Source organism: Tribolium castaneum, chromosome 4, assembly GCF_031307605.1.
Source record: "Tribolium castaneum strain GA2 chromosome 4, icTriCast1.1, whole genome shotgun sequence".
Classification (NCBI taxonomy): domain Eukaryota; kingdom Metazoa; phylum Arthropoda; class Insecta; order Coleoptera; family Tenebrionidae; genus Tribolium; species Tribolium castaneum.
Window position 1 is genome coordinate 5,488,411 of NC_087397.1, and position 13,426 is coordinate 5,501,836.

Consider the following 13,426-nt stretch of genomic DNA (forward strand, 5'->3'; position numbering starts at 1 on the left):
AAGGTTGTAGCGAATGTTTGCGGCGTACGAGGTGACATGAAATACACGGAATATATTTTCAACAAGGAAAATGAAACACATTTCGCGAAGCACTTTCATCTTGGAAAGCTTGTTTCATGTTATAATCATTCAAATATAAATTTTTCCCCCTGTTTCAGAACCATTACATCCAATCATCTGATTCGCTTTAATTAAAATACTCCCATCATACGTCCATTTATTGTTAAATTTGGCGTTAAAACCACCAGATCATGAAATCGAATCCGCTAACTCAATTAGACTTAAAATCTACCTCGAGGAAAACGCATCTTGCTCCTCCTGAAACACTATTTCCATTTTCTGACAATGCTGACAAGTGCCCTCTGATATTTTCATTGCAAGGTTTTTGCGTGATCTTGATCCGGATTATGCTCTGGAGTGGTTTTAACTTAGCGCATGATACTTACGGCAAATTGCTTCCGATAAAATGCCCTCCTCGTTCGTGCTTTTTCACTAAGACGTGCAAATTTAAAACATGTCCCATAGGCCCTGCCGTGGTTTAAACTCATTATCGGAGACGGGCCACAAGACTCTCAAACCTCTTTCAAACAATCGATACATTTTTTCACACAAAATACAAGTTTTTACTGCTGTCGGGTCTAGTCTATTCAATTTGCAGTTTTACGATTTTTTGTCAATTCAAGTTTGCTAAACCGAAATAAGGTTTGGTCCCTTTTGAAATAAAAATCGGTTCAAAAATAAATGTTGGTTTATTAGACGACTCCATTAGGACTGGAGCATGTACAAAGCTCTCATGACAATAAAAAATATTTCAGAAAAGCTGTAAAAGTGTAAGTTTATTGTGAACATAACAAATAGCAATGAAACATTTTATATATCCATTATACCCTTTTGCTTTCAAAATTATAAATCTCGTAACTCGGTTTAATAACTTAGTGCTTATAAAAAATGTAAATCTTGAAGGATATTTTGTCAGACCTTATTGCAAGGAATGTAATAAATAATTCCCAGAAAGCCATGAAAATATCTCGCGGAGATGACGTTTCACGTCTTGCATTTTTGTTGCATCCAAATTAAAACAGTACTTTCTTTCTTTTACGCGCTAATACGTTTATAAATCACAAGAAGAAAATCCGCAAATTTTGCTCGATTAAATATTAGACACTCCACAAAGTTGGTTGTTTTACTTTTGCTTTAATGTAGTAGTAGCAAAAGAAGTTGTATTAGCTTAAACTTCTTTAAAGCAAGCACTACTTTAAAAATTTATTACAGGTCGTTAGCTAATTTCGTGTGCTTCATATTTCCCGCTTCACTAATCTCGATTTAATGAAATTCTTTTTGTTATGATTTTTTGCAATTTCGCTCGAAATATTTCGCTGTAGTCGCTTCAAGTGGTAATCCCCAAAAGCCAAGAACCTGCCACACGTCTCTGCGGAAAATCAATTTTCCAGAATCGCGTTTGTGACATTGAACTATGAAATGACGTAGGAAATTGCAGTGTGTGTTTATCTGTGTCTGCTAATGCGGTGTATGTGGCCATAATTAGGCGGTATAATCCTGATTATAACACGAATCCGTCTCGGGGCTCTAATAAAGGAATCAGACGCGATAAATTAGGATTCAGGTCCATGGGACAGAACTAAATCTCGATAATCCAACAAAGTTATATTGACCTTTCACTAATCCTCCTTTACCCACACTGCAGATCCATGTAACACGTTTCTTAGTTTATGCAGACGGGGAATTGGGTCATGCCATCCGTCACAAGGGATACACATGCGTAACCAGAAACTATTACTATAATGGCGCTGCAATGGAGCTTAATGGCGCGAGCTTTTGTGTTTTAAGCCCTAAACTAACGATTTTTAAGAATGAGACACATATGTCGAGATGCCAATTGCAGTCGGTGCAATGCTCCACTCATTGTGCTCAAAGGAAACGACACTCGAGGGAAATATGTTATCTGCAAATATGCCCGGAAAATGTATATATATTTCCAACATTCTCAATAGCATGTTTTCACTTTGAGAAATGTATTACACCTGAATTATGACACGTTCAGTGTAATGGAATTCAAGACATTAATCAAGTCGGATCGAAAAGTTGAATTAAAACTGCCGTGGCTAATTATAGGATAATTAACTCGTGTCATTGCTCTCTACTCGGATTTCCACACCCAAATGATTCCATAAAGGATACAGAACCGGAGGGCGTCTTGGATAATTTTCTACAGCTTTCCTTACCTGTTAGCTGTATTACCTGCCACTTGACCGGTTTAATTAACCTAACGACGCCAAGGAGATTAATCCACTCTTGTACACCTCCAAGAACTTACCCAGCAAGTGTTGCTACAACTTGCAAACTCATTACTTCAACCCCAAACATTGTGAAAAAAGCATTAACATATCCGCATTGAGTGACAAGTGGCTTCCTTTGTGCCAAAGGCACAAACGAGAAACCGCACTTTCTAAGGGCTCTAGTGTCAATTTCCAAGACAAGTCGTCAACAAAGCAATAGAGATATGGATTGCTTACTCACCCTTCTGTCGCCTGGATGTTTGACTCGGCAATTGAGCAAAGCTGACTGGCCCACGACGGCGGTGACGTTTCTAGGGCCGACGTCATCGAAATAGGGCCTTTGCACGATCGGTTTCACCGATTCCACAAACCGGGACTTGGAACTTTCCGAGACTCCCACCAGGGCAGCTGTAACTAAACGGAGACCACTAATTAGGTGCAAATATAACCGCACTTTTACAACTAGTCAAATATGTAATCATGAGGGACCGGCGCTTGTGTTTCAATTTCGACTTTCAGACAGACGGTAATTAAAGAGGGGCGCACCACGACGCCAGGGAGAAATTCCAACAAATGGCGCTGGGAGATGAGCCGAAATGGTGCCAAACATTGGCTAAAAGCTTTCACGGGAAAATAAAAGGTTCTCAACTCGGGAAAAAAACACAAAAACCTCGTTTTGACTAGCACGAAATTTATAATTGTATTGCCATTAAACAATCCCAGATGCACATAAAATAGTTATCAATGTTTAGTTTATTTTTGGTGGCATTCAAATTTGGTGGATGCGCCGGACTAACTCAAAGTTTTAAAAAAATGTAATCATATTTTAAAGTAAAATTATTAAATGATGTTAGATTAAATAGATTTAATTTTATTAATTTCGTCTTCTTATTAACATATCAAATTTGGTGGATGCGCCGGAATAACATATAAACTTTGCTCTAAAAGTGCATATTATAATGCTAATAAACATATTTGCTTGTTTATAACAAAGAAAATGTGTGACTTTTTTACTACTATAGTGGAAAACTAATTTAAACTTAGTTATAGTCTCACAAAATAATTAAGTAATTAAAAAATGGTGGATGCGCCGGACCAATTCAAAGTTTTAAAAATAGCAAAGTTATTAAACAATGTTAGACTGAGATTAAATAGGTTTTAATTTTGTTCATTTTTCTTATTTATAAACGTAACAAATTTGGTGGATGCGCCGGAATAACATTCAAATTTTGCTTTAAAAGTACATATATAATGCTTAATAAACGCATTTGCTTGTTTATTATAAAAAATATATGTTGAAAATTAATTCAAACTTAGTTATAGTTTCACAAAATAATAATTAAGTAATAAAAAATGGTGGATGCGCCGGGGTAAAATTGCATCTTTTAACTGTAGTTGTTTGCGTTAAATGTTGGACCCTTCTGCACTTGTACGAGTACGAGTATATTAAAAATATCAAGGAAAAGATGCATCTCTGAAGACAAATTGTGTAATATTTTTACATTTTTTGTCTTGTTGCTGCGAAATCTTGCGAGCAATTCTTCGAATTCATTAAAATTTTATCGCATTCTGCCATTCGAAAAAGAAAACGCTTTGACATATTGGAATCGAGTCAATTTTTCTATATTTAAAATTAAATTTCTCCTTTTTGCGCGCCGACTGTTGCCAAGTCGATTCGTTTTGCTCAGCGATTGTAAAACATGCATTTACGATTCGTAGTAAAAGAGTTGTTTCCGAATGGTGTTTTTGTTAGGAATTTATAAGCCATAAAGAATTAATTGCGTGCTATAGATTAAAAACCCGGTTAGAGTTTCGTTTGTTAGTGTGGAGCGTTCCATAATGGAAGAGGAAAGGATTTAGGATGAGAACTTTACATGGCAGTTCATAAATAAGTAATCAAGGTTTAAGCATGTGGGCTTGCATAATTAAAAGCTGTAGATGTTGGAGGAGAGCAAAGTCTCCGTATCTAACAATGAAACATTTTCCTGGTTTCTCGCAAGTCTAGATGTACGAATTTCCGCGATGTTGCAGCTCCGACCTAGTTTTTGCGAAGTATTAACTGCATTGTCTTATGCACGACGAGTAGGAGAGAAAAAATTACGGAAATTTCTTTAAATTATGGTAAAACTAGCAAGATTTTAAGCTTGATATAAAACTGGTATCTGTCTTAATAACATTGAAAAATCGGGCTGAATTATGAGGTGTAATTATATTCAAATGATACTGGAATGGCCGGACATAAATTGTACATTTTATTGGATGTGACAGTGGGGAAAAAAGAGCGTAAAAAATCGCAACAATAAATCGTTTCATGAAGTAATTACGAAGTCGATTTGCATAATAAAAACCTATTTTTGGCCGAATTCTCTTTTATTGTTCTGAGATTTTTCGTGGAAATAGTTGCGTTAAACGAACTTGCAATCTGTTTCTCGACTAAACAAAAATTTAATTATTGTTTGTGATTCCGAAAGCTTTTATCGGGATCTGTTAAATGGAAATTGTTTCGAATGATTTCCTCGGGAAAGAGCAGTAGTATCCATCAAGACGTAATAAAATGTTTCTCCTAAAACAGCTAAACATCCATTAGGCAAGCATTATTAAATAGCCCTCAAATAATATTATTCCGAAAGTTTTTCCCGTAGAAAACTTTACGTCACGACCGGGTTATGTATCATGGGAAATATGTAAATTCGGATCTCTATGTGGTTTTATCTCATTTATGCTGATCCTGATTTACATCAGTCTTACATCAAGACGTAGAATAGGACTATTGCAAACAAAGTGGGTATATTAGAAGATTGTGGTAAATTTCATGAGAGAAAACAGACGTTGCTGGTTTAACATGAGGAAGATACATACAAAGGAAATTAGCAAATGTATCACTATGCATACATTACATGTACCTGCCCGCAAAGTGCATCTAAGTGCACGAGAGGTGACCGACCTCAAACTTTCCACATAAATTTCAGTCAAACACTTTCACGCCCTCAGATGCATTTTTTCATTTCCAACATATTTTCCACGTTCTCCCAAAGAGGAGAAAACTGTTTCTGAGCAAATAAGCAACCAAAACTTTATGAAACATTCCCGACGAGACTTCGGTTTTCTCATAACTAGAGCACTTTTGTGTTTTTACAAGTTTAAATAAATTTGTCTTTGAGATCCGTCCACTTTTATAATTAGAGAAATCAAAAGATGTAATAATTGGCATCCTCGTATCTCCGCTTCATCTCTTAATGCTGTTTGAAAAGAGCAATTTCCGTGATTAATGACGTCACTATTTACGGCCTTGTTCGACCTAATTCGAGCAAAATGTCGCTGTTTGAAAATACATCCAAACCCCGCCTACATTTGTTAGCTTCCAAGGTTTGCATTATAAAGCCATGGTGCTATAACTTTATAAAGTTGGCGCTAGAACGGAAGTAAATCATAGATCAAAAGCTCCAGTAATTTTCAATAAAATATCGCCGACTAAAAGAATAAACCTGAAAAATTACAAGTGTAGTGGAATATCACCGCGCTTTTTTCTCCACCAACACCACCTGCTACTAATCTAATCTAATAAACAGCGTCTCTTGAAAAATTACAATGTGAAAATGTGTAATTAGTGCAACTAACATTTACGTCCTTGTTCTACAGTCGCGTTCCACCCACTTCTATAAACGTCACAATAAAGAAAACGCAACATTTGTCGTTTTGCCATAAATAACGCTTTTTCCTTGATTTTTTTCCCAACATTATAAATGTTGCCGTAACATGCAAAGACAAATTCTGAGCTTTTGCAAACATCTGAAATTACTTTCCAGAACAGCGTAATTAGTTCTATTCAGGTTTTCAGATCTTTTCGGTCGGCAATTAACGTTGAAAATATAAGTTGGCAAACGTCGTTTATGTGGTTATTTTATTTAGGCCTGAAAGTTATAAACTTCCATCGAGGACGGATTCTTAAGCAGCCAGAAATTTTCTAATCAGGTTCGACCCTTTTCCCCGTAACACGTAGCAAATTGGCTCGTAAAACTTTTTTCTCTTGTAAGTGGAGTGAGGGCCATTTTTCTTGATAATACTGTCCGTCCTTAATTATAGCACGATTTACATAACTTTTTTCAGCATTTTTGAAATAAAACGACACGTTAAAGTCATAAAGTTGCGTAAAAACCTTCTCGACATAAAATTCATATATCACTGACAGTGTGTGGGCAGTTAAAAACGCATTACCCCAAAGATAAATGAGCGAATATCTTGCGCAGAATTTATAAACAATTCATGCTTATTAAATTTGTATGGCGATATTCTCCCGTGTTATCCAATTTTTTTTGAAATGGAGAACCGCTCCGGATATAATAATTGTCGACTATAAAAGGCACATAAAACGACAGTCACGAATGAAGGATGCCGTAATTTCAGGATTCCATGATAAAAGTATGGCTGTGAACAGCGTGACCTTATCCCGGGCTTAATGCGTGTTTATTACGCAGATGACGAGAGCTTAATGTTGGCCAGAGCTTTAGTTTTTGATCCCTGAAAGAGCCTCCAGTCACTAAAATAATTAGAAGGATCGGCAAAATTTATACCAAACACCATAATTAACGTTAAACTAGCTATTTGTCTCCTCGACATATTACTGGAGCTTGTGCTGTAAAATATTCTTAAAGCACTGCTCCGGGAATACACTGGCGTTAATATTTTATAAATTCCGCCCAAGCTTTTCGAAATATTTATTCTAGTACCAACTTAGGCATCAGCATTTGGCCACCGAATAATCTCCAAAAATCTTTGATTTTTTAGTGGAGGGAGAAATTTCACAAAAAACTGTCTGTGTCTCCGTGTAAAACAAAACAAATTATTTATGCAAAAGGAAAGCCGTGCTTGCATAAATAAGTCCTTATTTAAGCTTCAAGTTATTAAAGCTGGACAAAAGAGTGCTTGTTTTAGTAGTTGCTAAGCTGTACATAAGGAGTTTGAAGGTGAGTATCGACGCAGTTCCGATGGAAGGGATGTCACATGCCCATTTCAATTTGTCAGCCTCTCGATTTCACGAGCCGTCTGAAATACACCCGCAGGAGTTACCTTGTAGGCCCATAAGTATAAAACTTACCCGAAGGGACGACCGTCCTATACAGTCAACTTGGGTCTAAGCTATTTTCTACTCTGATGGAATAAATCCATTCATTGTAACCGGAAACGTACGCGCTCAATAAAACGGTTCTTATAACTTTACAGTTCAAAAGATTTTTATTAAAGACGCAATTGAAGAAACGAGCAAAGCGAAAAGATAAAAAACAAAGTTTGGCAAAAATGTTGCTCCAGTGTGCCGATTTCTGTTTTTTCAATATCAGCTCGAAAAATTTCGTGTTATGTTTCAAAAATAATAATAAACAACGAATTGTTTTTAAACTTTCTCTTTTGTTTGTGTTATTTTGCTGTTTGAGTTCGTTTCGACTTTTACTTTTGCGTGTTTGGCGATCGTTTGTCACAAAATAATTTTCCGTAATCTACTTAAAAATTCGGTCGCAAATGAAAAAATAAACTAACTAAAAGTTAAACCAACAAGCGGCCGGTGTTTTGCAGCGCATCGGTGTTTATTTTTGCCGTTTTATGTAAATATCAAGTCGAAATGTTGCTATAACTGCATACGTGTACTCTTTTTATTCCCCATCAGAGATCAGCTCACTCAGACATAAATAATCTGAAAATTCAGCTCCGGAAATTGTTTTATGTTTTATAAAAATGTTTTATTAATAGGAGCGAAAAAGTCGTATCGGATAGAGCACGAGCTATTTTTCCGCTCGCTGGACTATAAATAAATCATTGGCCTTTTCATTATCATAAGGAAATATTTATCAGTTTGGAGAATTTTAAATGAGGCCCTTGAGTGATGAACAATTGCAGTTGTATCGACGAATATTGAATCGAATCCTGAGAGTTTTGGCGTCTTCACGAGGTGTCCTTTGTGTCAGCCAGGATAATCCAGTCACGTCCTTATAGCTAGATTTCTCGTAGCATGGCGGACAGTGATTGAACTGCAGGACTTAAAGTAGCCTTATATTTTATTCACCAAAGGACATTCGTTCGAAATTTACTCAGATGTCAAGTCGAATCAAGTGGGCCAATTTATAGATTTTCGAAACCACCAGGGCCTACGTGATCGCCAATTCCGTAGCCGTACAACCGTGAAATGTCGAAGGGAGAGAAGAAAAGCGAAAAAATGTGATAAACAAGCTTTTAATAGAAAATCTGCACCAAACTAAAATCACGCCGATCCAAATTTCTGATAATAAATAAAGTCGTTTATTTGCTGTTTGCGCGAATGAGCTTTGTTTGTTGTGCAGTTTATTCTTGTGCAATTGTAAAGCACAGGTTAATTTTCCAGTTCGAGAAATTGAAATGATGCTTTGTACCTCCTTTCATCTAGAAATTGTATAATTTAAACTTATCCTTCACATAACATAATGCAACTGAAACATTTCACATCTGAGCAATCTCGCGAATTTAAAATTGCTTTTATTCATATTTTTGCTACTTATTTAAATTCACAGTTCAAATAGTAGCGAAAAGAATGTCTCTAACAAGTAGCAACCGGAAATCATGAATTCCAGCGCTGCAAGCGACTCAAACTTGAGTCTCTCTGCAAGTCTACTAAATATAATGGATGCAGAAAAAATTTCAGAATTATGATTTATTTTCTCTCGTTTTGTTCGAGCAAAACGGATGGGATAAAATCGTCGGTTAGAACACAGGCCCATAAATAGCGAGAACACCATGTGAAAAGCGTCCACACTTCCATATATAGCGAAGGTTGGATTTTCCAAGATAAATCATTTCCTCGTCGGCGACAGAGCGTAGCGCGAATACCGACTCCAAAAACTAATGCCTCATCTCGTAGACAGCGCCATCTATCTGGGTTAGATATGTTTGTAATGGAATCGTGCCCCTCTTAAGGCACATATTGATTATTTCGAAAATCTGACCCACATATTTTGTCACAGGCCGACAGTGTTGGATTGGCCACGTCAAAACCTCACTTACTTAACCGAGAGAGAGGAAAAAATTTAAAGCCTAATTAATTACAAGGGAAAATCCCTCTGCCTGCGAAACTTCGATCCACTAACATAAATTGTAAGGACAAAACGCTGAAGACGTTCTAAAGTTAATTTCGGTACTTTAAGACGATGCTGCAGTATGCTTCTGAGTGCTCGACTCCCAGCCTGAAAATTACCACCGCTTTTGTCATTTAGGTAATCAATTTTCCACCGACTCTCTGCACTTCGGATACAATCATACTCCTAATTTATTTTCCTAATAATTCTGCAGCCAGTCGCGTCTCAACAAATTCCTACTATTTTGACTATAACTCGGTTCGGTTGCCTCCCTCTAAAAAATGTTTTGCAAGGCGTGCGTGTCGTCGCACATTAAGGCAAATTCCATTATACATATTGCCTCACGGAATAGAATTTTTCGGTTATGTAATATTTGTGAAAACCTAATATCTTTCGCCCCAAAATTCCACTATTAACACAACCGCCCAACTCCCCGCGATCATTTTGCGACAATGTATCACAATATTGTTAACCACCGTGCTGAAAAAATACATCAAAGCAAATCCTCGGGGCTTGCGACTCGATCTATTGAATTGTTCGAACTTAATGCGGCCTTTGTTACCGGCTTTTCCCCTAAAATACACAAACTTGAGACCCGCATACAGGTATTATTGATTTTGATAGCTTAAATCACGTGCGTGGACTTCCGTTCCACTTCTTGGCCCCTTTTACAAACTCGACTTACCTCCAAGACGACACTTGAAGGGATCGATACAATTCGTTAGACTCCACTTGGCAAAAAATAGTTGGGACAATTTTTTAAAAATCTCGCTTCCCCGAGAAACCATGATAAATGAGGAGGTCGGGAAGGTCAGTCAGGTGGGGCAAAACAAAATAGCTGTAAACCTTCCCTAATGAATATAAATCGGTTCGGTACGTTGGACTTTATTAAGACATGAAAAATTCCCAAGCTCTTCTCCCAGCTATTGATTTATGCAAATGGGCCGAAATGAAATTATTTTTTGTTTGTTCGGGGGAAGCAATAATATCCCAGCTAAACACCATGTAATCACTTCATCAAGAAGGTAAACTTGTTTACGTACCTTATAATCTGAAACTTTCATAACTGTAATATCCAACACAGTGTTAAATTAGAATTATACCAGTTTAATAATTACGAACGATGTTACCGCATCGTAAAACGTATTAATACAGCACCTCCGAGCGCAATTCCGGAATTCGAGGAATTTGCTAAAACGATTACCTAATGCACATACTCCGCAAAAGTCACCGTTCTATTATAAACTATGAATAGGTACGTTGAAGCGTAATGCAATTTAGGAGCGAAAATGTTTGCGGGAAAGAATTTGCAAAATTCCTCTATAATCGGGTTAACCCACCTCACGCAAATCGATCAGACCGACACTTCCAGCTCCTGCAAGATGCAGCAACGAACGATAATGTCGCATAATTAAGACGCAAATTAGGAGAAGTGCAGCAAAGTTTGCCAAGTGTAATCAGCCTCGTCTCTGTTTACAGAATAATTTCCTTTTCACCTGTCTTAATATTTGTGCATGTGTGTCAGTAGAAGTTTAATCGAATTTTCGACACAAGTTTCCACTTTTGCGCCATCGACCACGACCGAAACTCCTCACTATTGTGCTATGTTATAGTTAGTGCTTTTTTCGCCACTGTAATCCGCATTAGTCCGCTCCAAGAATAACAAAATTCGCGGCTACGGATTCAAAATCCGGGCGAATTAGACAAACATAAAATGGATGTTTGTACGTGTATTATGACGTAATTAGCGCTGTAAAGCAGATGTTTGTTTTTAGTTTGAAAAGTTTGCCGACAATGTTCCAGGACCACATCAGTATTTTCATAGTGCATCAACTTTGCAGAAGGGTAAATTTACGGTTAGATAAAACCACGAGTAAAATATTCAATGAGGTTGTTTAGCAGTGAGCGAGCCGGTTACTGAATTTATTATAACCATTTAACGCTATAAAATAAAGGGTATAAATTCTGGCTCTCTTGGCGAACACTTTTTCCCATTCACACACTTTTCTAATTCAATTAAAAACGAAATTTGTAAACTTTGGGGGTGAAGTCTCACGTGGTATAAATCTAGTCGGTTCCATAATTAAGTTTAATGTGATACACACAATAGGAGGAAGAAACAGGAAAATTATAACTTCCGTTCCACGTCCTCCCAGTGATAATAAAATAACAGGGCCTTCTCTCTTGAAAGGAAATATTTCTTCCAGGATATACGAGCTTCGAACAGGTAGGTAATGCATATTAATTATTCCTAATTACACTTTAGTTGGTTCATTATGGAAACTCACGACTAGCTTTCACCACGTGAATTTTTTCGCTTGTCGCTGACACCTTTGTAATTTCCAGCGATCGCAAACACTTTTTCATTAAATGCGTAAATAGGATTGAAAAAGAATGATAAGATTGTAGCTCACACCTGTCTGGAACGGAGATATTCATAAGCTCCGAGTGATTAATGAGGCTTCGTTTCAGAAACTCGCTTATTTTTTCCTCGTTTGTCTCGTGGTAGTTGAACCTTTTTGTCGTGAAAGTTAAAGATTGGCCATTAGCGACATATCCCGCGTCGAAATTAAAACGCAAGGACTGTGTCTGATGCTAGACTTGACTTCCTTCGAGTTTACAAGTGCGTTGGCAAAATAGAAGTGCATGCCGAGAGGCGTAATCTGACACATGGCAAAGTAATGGAGCTTTCGCGGATTATTTTTAGTTATCTGGCGTTCGTTTCGTTCAGTTATTAAAGTATCAGAAGCAGGGTGTATTTAAATGTAAATTTGGTCGCAAAAAAGCGCATTATTTTTGAGAATTATCTGGATGTTTCTGTTATTTCCCCTGCGGAAATAATTATGCTGATTAGAGAAATGAGCGAAACGTAGAATTGAAATAATTTGTTTACCCGTTTTAAGAGTTACTCGAGACTCGAACCGAACGAAATTAACAAAATTTCCAAAACGTAATAAGCGATGAGAATTTCGTACAAAACGGCATTGTTCGAGTGGTAATAAAATGAAATCTCGCTTCATCAAAACCGTTAAAATTCGCGTTGAACGTGCAACAGTTTTTGTTCGTAACGAAGTGAAAGCTATCAGATTAAAGCGGCTGAATCCAGGAAGGTTAGTTTAGTATTCTATTCATGCAGGTAAATAGGAAGAGAAACTCATAATGGAGGGTTTGGTGGCAATTAATGGGGCGTCCATGATTAAAACAGATTCAAACACATGGTGCGGTGGTGAGTTTCCCATATCGCAGCTTAAAAGCTCCCAAGTCCAAGTCAGGGGTCACCTAATGGACGCAAAACCGGGCGTTCAATTCTGAGCCAAGTGCAAAAATTGCCTCGCTGAGTAAATAAGGATAAATTCGCTCAAATCGCGTTTGAATATATTATTTACGTTCGAGATTGGAGTCGGAATTTGAATTCGCATTCGTAACATCTTGATTGGATTTGGCAGTCACCGCAACAAACTTTTAAGAATGTTTTGTAATTAATGCCAAGCGACGTGTAGGTTGTTGAAGTTTTCCTTATATTTTCAGTCGCTTCCAGCCTTACAACTAATACCAACTTCACAAATATAAAGTTGCCGAGTTTTAGCGTTGCTTCAAGGTGTCGTCTATGTACCAAATATAAACTCTCGCTAACTAAATTCCTGATTCTATTCACTCGCCACGACGCAATTTTATCAAATTCCCACTTTTCGGAAAAATCAACAACTCGCTAATTCATTGAAAGTTCAATTATCGCACTAAACAGCGTTGATCGATTGTTGTCCAAACATAATTAGATGTTTTGGTGGATGCGCCTCGACGTTGATTAAAATAATTATTTGAGCCAACAAAAACCGTCAAATAAAATCCCACCAAACAAACTACAATAGATTCAGTGAATCGGTGAAGTAGTTAATTACATTTTTAATGATATATTCCGACGGAATGATGCAATCAATCGCGATCGTGTGCCTGTTGACAATGCAGAGACTCGTTTATTGACGACAATGTGGGTTAACTGCCAATCATTGTTAGGCCAAACTGCTATCAGAC

The 13,426-nt window shown here is 37.1% G+C and overlaps 1 protein-coding gene across 4 annotated transcripts in view; it reads right to left on the bottom strand.

Moving 5' to 3' along the window:
* Positions 1-13,426, bottom strand: part of LOC662036 (lachesin) — a 53,885-nt gene that overhangs the window by 10,860 nt on the left and 29,599 nt on the right. For 3 of the 4 annotated variants that reach the window (XM_015985389.2, XM_015985390.2, XM_001815423.4), the window contains one exon: positions 2,539-2,711. In XM_015985389.2, coding sequence (XP_015840875.1) covers positions 2,539-2,711 — 173 coding nt within the window. The remainder of the gene's footprint in view (positions 1-2,538; positions 2,712-13,426) is intronic. The other variant, XM_064356321.1, reaches the window with a different exon arrangement.